The sequence below is a fragment of the Cyprinodon variegatus genome, unplaced genomic scaffold (genome assembly GCF_000732505.1).
Source record: "Cyprinodon variegatus isolate N-32 unplaced genomic scaffold, C_variegatus-1.0 Scaffold52, whole genome shotgun sequence".
Taxonomy (NCBI): domain Eukaryota; kingdom Metazoa; phylum Chordata; class Actinopteri; order Cyprinodontiformes; family Cyprinodontidae; genus Cyprinodon; species Cyprinodon variegatus.
The window spans coordinates 1,474,239-1,486,391 of NW_015150505.1; the positions used below are offsets into that span (position 1 = coordinate 1,474,239).

The 12,153-nt window shown below is 38.4% G+C and overlaps 1 protein-coding gene across 1 annotated transcript in view; it reads right to left on the reverse strand.

The window, feature by feature from the left end:
• The window catches only part of cplx1 (complexin 1), an 88,206-nt gene that overhangs the window by 10,805 nt on the left and 65,248 nt on the right, over window positions 1-12,153 (reverse strand). The window contains exon 3 of the mRNA XM_015371063.1: window positions 3,835-4,010. Within this exon, the coding sequence (XP_015226549.1) occupies window positions 3,835-4,010 (176 nt within the window). The remainder of the gene's footprint in view (window positions 1-3,834; window positions 4,011-12,153) is intronic.

The window sequence follows — 12,153 nt, forward strand, 5'->3', positions numbered from 1 at the left end:
CCCCCCCCCCCAAAAAAAAATGCCAACAGATATAGCTACTGTTATACCGATAATCCTATACAAGATAACTGTGTAATTTACATTGACATAGACAACAGGTTTAATAGGTTTACAATGAAAGATCACAGTACAATGGATAAAAATTAAATAATGGTGAGTATAGTGTAGAAATACAACTTACAAAATACTGTCTGAATAAAACTGATATTTTTGTGTTGTTTTCAAATATGTAAGGGAACTAAACGACTCTTGCCTGCCTACCATTTGCCTCTTGTTCCAGCCTATCAGCACAGCCCTCTCCTAAGCCAAGTTAGCATTTAAACCCCAAGTTTTCCTGTTAAACTTCAACTCTCCTACGTCCCTTTACCACCTTCATTCTACTGGCCTCTCTGTGCCTCCCTTCCTTCTCCAGCCTCCATTCCACCACCAATGTTACTATGTTCAGACTCCACGCTATTGAAGAAGCAAAAGCAGTTGGTTTACATGCAAAGTGAATGGTCGACGCACATCAAGGCGCATCAAAAGGTTCTGCAGCGTGTTTTTAGCAGCAGGAGCAGCGTATCTTGATGCATCGAAGCAGGTGAAGCGCCTCATGTGCAATCAGAGGAGCAACAGATACTGGAGTTGGAAAAATGTAACTTTTGCTGCTTGACGCACCACATCAACCAATCAGAGAAGCTTATCTGGGAGCTGGCAGGGAGACAGACACAGCACTGCTGATGCAGATTGATATGAGGAGGCACCAAAATGATAAAACGGAACATATTTTGCCTGCAGATTGCGACATGTTCCATTTGATCATTCTGGTGCCTGCAGGCTGGAGATCACATACATGAAAATCATTTACATCTCCTTCCAGGCGAGACTAACATTAACGGGAAAAAAATCCCCAAGAGGCGAACAAGTTAGATGCAGCTGTTCCACTGACAGCGAACCACCGGTGTAGGGGGGGTTACGTGCTGGTTCGACAGCAAAAGGTAGGATCGCGATCTTAAAGGAATAGTACACCCAAAACATGATTAGCCTTCATTTTCTACTCACCCCCATGCTGAACAACACTCTGGAGTACTTTTTTGATATCTCAAATGCATCTGGAGATCTGGGAGGCTTCTTGCTGTCTGCTGACATTCAAATAATGGAGGTCTATGGTGCCCGAGGCAGAAAGGTTCATAAAAATCCACAAAAAACGTGTCAATATTCCTCCATACTGCTCGTCCAATGTATTCCAAGTGTCGTGAGTGGGTAGCGTCCATAATTTACTCGAAAAGAAGTCATTTAGAATGTTTTTAGAGCATAAACAGTAGTGTATAGGATTTCCTAAAAGCTCGTTCACGAGTCTACGGAAACCGCAGCAGACCAAACCAGAAGAAAGTGCGCATTCAGCTCGGCAAAGAACTCATGCTCTTCCTCAACACTGAAGTCCTCAGACATTTTTCTTTCGTTGTTTCTTTCTTTGCACAGGTAAACAGCACATTTCTTCTTCTACGCCTGCATTATTGGAAGAGCAGAAGCTGAATGCGCACTTTCATCTGGTTTGGTCTGCAGCGGTTTCCGTAGACTCGTGAACGCGCTTTTAGGAAATCCTATACACTACTGTTTATGCTCTAAAAACATTCTAAACGACTTCGCTTCGAGTAAATTATGGACGCTACCCACTCAGGACACTTGGAATACATTGGACAAGCAGTATGGAGGAATATTGACAGTTTTTTGTGGACTTTTATGGACCTTTCTGTCTCGGGCACCATAGACCTCCATTATTTGAATGTCAGCAGACAGCAAGAAGCCTCCCAGATCTCCAGATGCATTTGAGATATCAAAAAAGTACTCCAGAGTGTTGTTCAGCATGGGGGTGAGTAGAAAATGAAGGCTAATCATGTTTTGGGTGTACTATTCCTTTAATGAATTGACTGCGCAGATTAAGTTTTCAGGTGGACTTTCTCACTTAAAAACATATGAAAACAACTTTTTCCCACTTATAACAGCAAATATAGAAAAGCAACTCTCTGCCATTGAACGCGGGAGCAGCAGAAGAATCGGACGCATCTGAACACACTTTACTGGACCTGCTTCAGTAGTGTCAAGAAGCTCTTGAGGCAATGCGGCTGCTCAGTGGCACAGTGGGTAGCACTGCTGCCTTGCAGCAAGAAGGTTGTGGGTTGGATTTCTGGCCCGGGGTCTTTCTGCATGGAGTTTGCATGTTCTCCCTGAGCAAGCGTGGGATCTCTCCGGGTACTCTGGCTTCCTCCCACAGTCCAAAATCATGACTGTTAAGGTTAATTGGCTTATCTAAATTCTCCTTAGGTGTGAGTATGTACCTCTCGCCCGCAGACAGCTGGAGATAGGCACCATCACCCTTCGTGAACCCACTTGGGATTAAGCGTGCCAGAAAATGGATGGATGGATGGAAACAGCAGAAGCTTTTTTGCTGCACCAATCACGTTAGGTGTGAATGTAGCATTAGACCCCGGCGTGGAAAAAAAGTCTCTAACATAGATCTACCGGCTCACACAAATCTACAACCTGCTGGTTAATCCCAGAACCAAACTGCAGCAAAGTTACAGGAGTAACTTAGAGGTACGAGACTGATGAACAATGAAGCATCCCAAAAGAAACAACTGCCCTCCTGGCTTGGCCATCCAACTTCAGATCCAGCCAAAATTTTCTGAAATTTCATCAACAAAATGTCACAAATCTGGAAACGTTAGAGAAATTGTTTCCAGCTTAACAATGAGTGTATTTGGTCATTTCTGTTTATGTTCGTTTCGATATTGAGTAAAGAAAGCCAACAGAAGCTAAAAGTGACTACATATTAGTAGTGTTGCACCGATACCGATACCAGTATCGGACGGGGCCCCGATACTGCCCTAAAATGGTGGTATAGGTATCGGCGAGTACCAACAAATAGGGCACAGATACCATTTTGTCACCCACTCCTGGTAGGCAAGAAAAACTTCTTATTTTTATTATCCAGTAGAACTTTTTATTAAAAAGTTCTACTGGATTCACTTTGTATTAGATTTTTTCCTGCTTCACAAAGGTAGGCAGCAGCTTGACAAAGCCATGATGGCAATTATTTTACATTATTATGGTATCGGTATCGGCCGATACTGCACAGCCAGGTATCGGGTATCGGTATCGGGGCCAAAAAATGCCATCGGCGCAACACTACATACATATTAGCCAACCCTTGCTAGAGTGTTATGAGCAGTTTTTTTTTATAATGTTAAGACAAACTTTATCTCAATAAAGGTTTGACGAGTAATATGACATTAACATGTATGAGTTTCCAAAGACAGCAATTACACTTTATTGCTCAAATATGAACAAAGGGCCTTTAAAATGAATTCCCTGATTCCCTTCTTTGTCTTCATAATAAAACAAACCTAGCTAAAGAAGGTAAAAGGTCCCTGCCCTAACACACAGTTTGACAATATTCCACTTGCTTTGATTTGACCTAATTCCAAAAATTATTTCTTTAATATAAACTTTGGTTCTCAAACATTGTGACATCATTTAATCCTTTTATTAAAACAAAGTTAATCGTTTGTAAATACAATGTTTTCAGCACAGTGTCTATATTTACAACCTAAACTGTACAGAGTCACAGCCAAAAATTACCTACAGATCGTTTCAATTTATTAACAGCAGGCTAAAAGACAAATGCATTGCACTAAAAGAAAAAAAAAAAAAATTAGTGGATTAAAAATGAAATATATAAAAGATAATTCAGTGTTTCTGTTTTACTATTTCTCTGTTGTATTCTTTTATTTTAGCTGTAATTTCAACCATATTATTTGACATTAGGGATAACATCTGAATTTCATTTCTTACCTTGTCCCTGATGCCCTGTCGAATGTTTTCTCTTTCTGCTTCCATTTTTGCATATTTTGCCTTTCTTTCCTCTTCTTGTTGCCTCAATGCTTCTTGTCTTTCTTCCTCTTTTTTCTGGGCATCAGGGTCGGCCTCCGCCTCTCCACCAAGCATTTTGCCCATGTCTTTAGTGGCCCCTGGTAATGAAGATAACAAAAAAGAGAATTATTTTTCAATAACAATAATAAAGAAAATTGACGATGGAAATTTTAAATAAGTGCACAAAATTGCTTTTACTTAATATGTTGCTTCATTTGCTGGATCAGTAGTGCATTTAAGAGTTGGATTTATGAATAGAAATTGTTTTGAATTTCAAATTTCAGAACCATAAAAGAACAACACTGCCTGCTTGAAAGAACCAAAGATGAAAGGCAGCCACAATAGAAGAAACAGCTCCAGGATCATGACCCAGAGATAACAGATGCTGTACTTTATTATGAACAATTGTCCTCATTGATGTGTTGTTCTTTGTCATCTCCAAAAGAAATACAAATTATCCAGCAAAGTGTACCCTTTGACCATAGATCAAGGCTTAAGACCAAATACAACATGATAACAAGGAGAAACTGAAGTTCAACTTGTTAATATATGAATATTATACATACCAGAGTAAAAAATAACTTCTTAAAACACTTGCATAATATACAAAATAATATGCATTTTATTGGAAATTCACCTATGACTGACACAGAGTAGTGTATGACGTAAAATTACAGGAAAAGGGACACAAATGTCTGACCTCTAAAATAAAAACATTGTCTATTGCAGTTCATTCTACTTTTATGCCCCTAATTAGGATCCAGTGGAACCAACCTTCAGTGGACCATTTTAAACAGGCTGTCATTGTTACTAATCACTTTATTTTGTGGTAGAAGAACTCTTTCAATTTTGTCTTCTGTAACGTAACTTTTTCTTGAAGACCTGGGCACACACACAACCTTTCTAAAACAACAAGTAAACAGGACGCATGCGAGTGTCAGTTAAAATCAAGTTTCTCTCTGTAGCCCTGGGAATTTTGTCAAAGAACACTAGTAAACAAATGTGAAAACCGAGGAACATAGACAGGTCAGGTATGAGGTTTGAGAGGAGTTTAGAATAGGTTAAAGTTATAAAGCACTTTTTTTTTCATTCCCAAAACATGAAGAGCATGTAAGACCTCTCAACCTGCCAAAACATTGTAAACTGAGAGTCCAGTCGAAAATAGGTTAAATCCCACTATCCAAAAATACAACAAGTCTTATGTAAGTTAAGCTGCTATAGGCTTAGACTGCTGGATGACATGAAGGCCACTTTTTATCCGATTGCTTCATCCTGTCTCAGTATTTAATAGTTCAAACTCTGACTTGATGTTCTCTCTATTTTAAATTCATTAAATTGTGAAAAGAGTAAATTTGTGTTTATGTAATTTGGCTTTAAAATATTCTGCTGATTCCCCATATACAAACATTCATCTATCCGATCTCTAGTCTCTTACACCTTTATCTCACATTGATTTTGTATAATTACATACCAAAGAATATCCCATTTTCTCCTTTATGTGGAAAAAAAGTCTTCCTCCTACACTCAACAACATACTGTAACTGTTGGGAGGAGTGCAGCAGGCAGTGGGCTCTTGTTAGTTTATGAAAGAAAGCCAGTTTTTCCTCTGTAAAAGAACTTAAACTTCTCAACTTTTGAAAAACTTTAAGGAAACATGCTAAAACCTCTTACTTTGCATTTAACACTTATTTGCTCATTTTTTATTTAGGAAGCAACAACCTCATTATTACAAAATATCATTACTTACATGGCAGTAAGCTGTCTAAACCCAAAACATTAGAATCAGAACAGTGACAAAATGCAATGGTATTTGAAATACTGAATAAGGGGCAATATAAGGAGGAGAAGTAAATGTAGGAGAAAAATAACAAAGGAATACAAACTTATAGGTAGTGCAAACTCTCCTGAGAAAACTAAGCATACCTTATGGTGTCTATGTTATACTACACTGCCTTTCAATTAGGAGCTATTGCTTGGCACACATCACAATTTGTCATTATAGTTAGTTGTTTCAACCATAGTTGATAGTAAAAAGAGTAACAAAATCCACCTTCTATCATCTAGAGTAGATGTTCCCAAACTTGTTAGCATTTGACCTGCAAAATGTCCTGCAAAATGCCACCAGAGAGAACTCATGAACCAAACTATTGGTTGAATATACAAACGTTATTTCAAAATCAATCAACCACTGGTCTAAAAATACTACAAATAGCATCAGTAATTATAGTTGACAATTTTTAAGTGATGCTTTAACATCTTTAAGCACTTTTAATATGAATGTTTATTGTTTAGTTTAACTTCTAAAGAGGATCTCAAGACCCCATAATGCCTGATCAACTTTGGGAATCAGTTACGTAAATACTCAAGGAAAAATTGCATAATGTCTCTGTGGTACCTTTAACTAATTCATGCATTCTGTTATCCTGTTAGCAGAAATGATTACTCCCCCATTGTTTTGACAGGTATGCTTAAAAAGTCGATCAGACAGCTGCCAATAGCACAGAATGCTGCTTCCTTCTGTAAAAAGTCATTATGGGATAAATTGGTATGATAAAAAATACAACCTTGGCTTATTAGAACACCCAAAATATTTCCCACTTAAACAATTTTAGAACTAAGGATAAGTTAAGACCTTATCAAGTTTTCAGTTATATAAAATCTCCAACAAAGCTTAGAAATTGATAACTGAGGATACAGATTTTGGCTCTTAAATTTAAGCTGTTATTCCATATGACCAATATTCTGTGGTGTTTTTAGCTACAAAGGCATTTTTTTCTAATTTGGATATGAAGTGAGTAAGCTACACAGACTAATCTGAAGAGTCACCCTCCATGTTGGAATCATTACCTTCATTTGAACGTGTCTGTGAGCTCTTACTCTTGAGATATTGGCTCTTCTTTCTGGCTCAATGGCTGGGAACTAGGCAGTGCTTTAAGAGTGGCCAGACAATTTCTGAACCCTTGTCTCTGTGCCCACTTTCAACCCATAAAAAAAAAAAAGATTATAATGAGAGCTGGGCCTTCTTGAGTACACAGAGCAAATTTGAAATCCATCCTACTCTCATATTGACCTCAGTCCAGCACTCTTCTTGTCTTTATTAGGACCTTTGTCTCCATCTCAGTCTCAGCATGTCTCAGATGTTGAGCCTTGCAACCTCTCTAGAGGAAGAACTCAAAGACAAAACCATCTGGCTTTGCATGGAAATTGATGAGACAGTTATAACCTTGAGGTTCCCTTATGACGTCTTGAGCTTGCTACATTATACTAGGACAAGCCCCAGTCATTCCAGCAGGGACTGCCTAATTAATTATATAAAAAAAAGACATTCTTTAGTGTGTCTAATCAAGCATATCTTAGTCAGTTAATAATTTATTAAAATAAATAATTCAGAGAATTTGAGACTGAGATTTTATTTATTTTTTTATTGCAGGTGTACAGTGTTTATTTTCACAGACATCAGCTTCTGGTAACAGAAAATACATACATTCAATAGCATGAAGCATTCACTGTCAACCATTCAGCTACTCTCTAGTATCATATTCATTCATTATTTGTGTCAAAGCAGTTAGGAGACATTTCTGATGAATACTAGTTACAAATATCTGTAGAATGTCAAGAAATTATTTTGCTCATAAAGTATTCTTATGGAAATGTTAGTACACATACACACTGATATGTTTTCTCCTTGTGTTCCTAACAGAGCATCTCGCGAGCTACACAATTACTTAAGATTCATAGAATTTCTAATAGGAGACATACAGTATATCTCATCATACTGCTCTCCTGTGGTATCAAATTCTAGTTTAATCCATGAGGCAGACAGTCTGTCTACTTTTAAGACTAGACTTTAATCTTTACGTTTTTATAAAGATTAAAGTTAGTTTATTTTTACAGAGGACTAAGGATAACCTGAGCTATCACTGCAGTTATGCTTATATAGGCTAAGGCTAGCGGAAGACATAACGGTCACTTTTCCTCATGCTGCTAAATTCTACTACCATTTTATACTGTTACATTCTTTGTTAGTCAAACCCCTACCTTCATGTTCTCTGCTTTCTTTTTTTCCATCATAGTATTTACAACTGGCCTAATGCTCTGTTTATATATGTCAACATCCTGTACGGAGGCATCAGCAGGGCTGTTACCATCAGCAACATTCTTTATAGGTAACAGAGTTGGGTCTGTCTTTCAATGTGCATTTTGTTTCTCTTTTCTAGACACCAAGATATAGATATTGACTTAGCTTTTTCTATGCTCTTTTTCATAAATTTGACCCAACCAAATAATTAGAGTTCACATGCTTAATTTCCTAATTCTTTCTTGGTAGAAGTACCTATTAATCTGGTTTATTGTATCCTTTCTTACATAGAACACGTATATAGATATGTGTATTTTTTATCTATTAGACTGAGACGTGCATGTTAATTGACAAATGTGAAAAACACAGGAATGTAAGCACGCCAATGTCACTATGTTCCTTCTATGTGTCTGCTTATGTCTTTTTTTAATTTCAAGGGAGAGCCCCTCACACCTGTTTCTGCTGGATGTTTCTTCCAGGTAAAAGGGCATTTTCCTCTCCACTGTCACTGCATGCATGCTTTGTACTGTATTAGGGATTGCTGTTGGTCAGAGACACAATACAAACCAATACTCACTTTTACTACATGCATACATGCTTTTTCTAGAATTATGCTGCTTAAGGTGGCTGCACTTTGGAGTACCTCTGCTAGCTTCACTCTGATATTCTTTTTTAAGAGAAACTTAATCCTTTCATATTTGGATCAGAGTTTCTTTTTATGATGTTTTTTACCTCTTTGGATGAATGCTGTGAAACTGGAGCGATATTGAATGATATTTTTGTCCTGTTTGGATACTTGTTATGATGTGTAACCACAGCAACCATAGCAAGTTGATTATTTTACACCTGGGAGCAGCTCTTAACATCTCTAACTCTGAAATAATACTTTAACTACTTCCGGAACAGTCGCACCAGCTGCTCACCAGAAAAAAACAAAGCTATGGACTTGTTTTATGCAAATGTCAATTACTCCTACATCTCTGAAGTAAGCCCTCCTCTGGGGAAATTAGATCACAATCTTGTTTTTCTCTTCTCACATTATAAGCCACTTTATAAGAGACAACCTGGAATAATAAGAACTTTAAGGATATAGTCACAGGAAGCTGAGGAGGTTCTGCAAGGTTGTTTTAGGCTACATTTTAGGATACACTGTGTCAGACACATGGAGAGGACATCAAAGCAATGACTTAGTGTGTGACTGACTACATAAACTTTTGTGTAGATAACACCATCCCTACCAGAACAGTGAAATTATTTCCAAATAATAAATCATGATGTGTGATCAAGGATGAAGAAGATTACAGGTTTTAAACAGAAGTTTGGATAGAGCCAATGAACTTAATGCATTCTTCAGTTCAGGAACAAGCTCAGAATTCTTCTTTCCTGTCCACAGTCACATCCTGCCCCCCTCTGCCATTGACTCTCCAGCTTCTATTAGTTTGCTATCAGTCAGATAAAAAGAAGGAACTGTTCCCTCCACCTTTTACATGTCTATCTCTAGAGGTCAAGTAAAGAGGCAACTGGAGAGACTAAATCATAATGAGTCACCGGGTCTTGATGGTGTAAGCCGAAGAGTCCTTAAGGCCTGTGCAGGATATCTCTGTAGGACTCTACAGCACCTCTTCACAATGAAGCCCTATTTACACTACCCTTTTGAAACCGTGCCGAGAATGGTCTGAGGACGGTAACCGACATAACTGTTGAGTGTAAAAGGCATACAGTACACAACTGAACCAGAACGCTCCAGACACAGCTGAAGAGTGCTAACATGGTACTAGTTCATCAGTAGGGCTCGGCATGGTTCTGCCTCAGTCCTCAGATAACATAAACCCCATTTACACTACCCGCTGAAAACCAATCCGTGTTGAGCTCGGTTCCTTACGACCATTTACACACCACACAGCACGGTTCCTCGCCTCCTAGTGACAATCTACAGTACTACTGCTCTCTAGAGGTAAACAAGCAAATCACCATGACGGTGCCCATAATATTCAGGAAGTTTGCGGAGAGTCAGGCGAAGAAGGCAGCCTTTGGTGAATTTACTAAGAGAGTTGGCTTTTGGGAAGTGGGTACAACAAAGGATAGTCTAATTAGAGCTCATGTATGCAGGAAACAATGACAGAAGTTGAGGTTCATTACACTACTAAGCAGACTCATCTCTGGAAATCTTGTGGCAAGTTAGGGAAGCTTGTATTTTTATGAATGTCGGAAATTTCATGATTACGAAGGTTGGCTGTAGGGAGATGATGCGGTCTGCTCAAACAATTTAGGTTCTGATTTGTTTTGATGCATAACAAGGATCCACTGAAAGTCCACTGTGTTCTTGGCATCTAGATGAGTTACCAAATCTGAGCAGTGTACTACATAGAGGAGAATTGGAGTAAAGAATCTGAATAAAACCATAATTGAACTTACTGTATTTCTGTGCATAATCTCGGATTTTGACTTTGGTTTTCCATCGTTCAGATCATAATCCACAGCAAAAAAATAATAATAATAACCACAAAATAGAGGAAGTAGAGACAGGTGAACAGAATAATGATTGCATTATGTACAAGTGTATATGTTTTTGTGCATGCTTAGATAATAGAGGGAAGGCAGGTTATTCTAGTGCAAAAGCCTTGTTGCCCTAGCACACTGTCTGACTACCAAGGAAGAATAATCAGGAAGCTTCAGGTATCAGAGAAACTTGTACCTATGCTCGTAGTTGCTATGTTGTGCTTTCACAGACTGAATCACAGGGCATCCATCTCAGCAGAGATGACTAGACTTCCTTCTAGCCAGACACTCCCTACAGCTCCTAAAATGGAAAGAAGAGGTGTTCTTGGGCCATCTGAGAGATATAGTCCCTGCAGCATTACCTGGCCAGTCCCCTGGGCATTCCTCCCAGTGGGACGTTGGAGAAGCAAAGGCTCTCCTGCATGACCAAGGTCCTTAAACTTCCTCTAAAGAGTGAACAATAATCAGATGTTGGGTACCCCTAGGTTTTAAGGATGGCGGACTAGCCTGAACAAGTGTTGCTTCATTTTTACTTTGAGAGGGCAGTACACCACTAGTTGCGAGAGAGGAAACACTTTACATCCACCAAAAATGTCTGTGTTTCCTATCGAACACATGTTTTTCTTATCAGCTTAATTCTGTTCATTGCAAACTTTTAGACTTGGGTTCAAACCTTAAGGCGGAAATAACCTGTTCATCTCTTCGATTAAAAATATAAAACTGCCAAACTTCAGACTCTGATGAATCTGTACTATCTAATTTTATAAGGACTATTTACCTGTATCTGTTTGTTGTTTTCTTATCTGGGACTGTTTAAAGGTAATGATTTATTTACTTAATCTCATGAAGCAGGGCACATGCAAACCCGCTGACTTACAAAATTTCAGAGGTGTGCGACCATGCGGTGAGCATTCGAATCACAGTTGGCGTAGCCTCCTGCCTGCACTTCAATGCATCAAACAGTTCTAAGGAAGCCCATAGCCATGGACCTCGTTATTTTTGTCATGAGCCAGATTTCAGGAAAGTGACGTAGACTGACCCTTAACTCAGCTCTCTTTTTATCACAACTGACTGTGAACATCTGCCATGCAAACTAGTCCTCTGTGCAGCTACAGATGAAAAAGTAGAATAACTCAGTTACATTCTTCCAGCTCACATCTTTTCTGTCCCCCAATTATACATGCAGGAGATTATAGAACGAATTAGAATGTAAAATTAGATTTCACCACATTCATTATGCAGTATTTCCACTTCCTAATATAGAAAAGAAAATGAAAGCTAAATTTAAACATAACAGATATAAGGATATGTTCCTTATATAGGTTGTCTAATCTCAGTGCATTCATCCCTATTATTGTTACATCTTTGCCTTATGTGGGTTTTCTATAGAAAACCCACATAGATTCAGTTGATGCTTATTTTTCTGTTTTTCTGGGTTTCACACGTCTCTGTTTAGTTCACATTTGTCTCTATCAAATCTCCACATGACTGATCTTAATGCTCAAGGCTAATTAGTCCGTCTGATTGTGACAAACTTGCTGTGTAGAAGTCTGTGACAGTCGTCATTCCCAAAAGCCTTGGAGTCATCAGAAGCTTCCTGCTGTGAAGTCTCTGTATTGAAAGGCTCTAGAGTACAAGATTTCTTTAAGAAAAAAAAAAAAAAA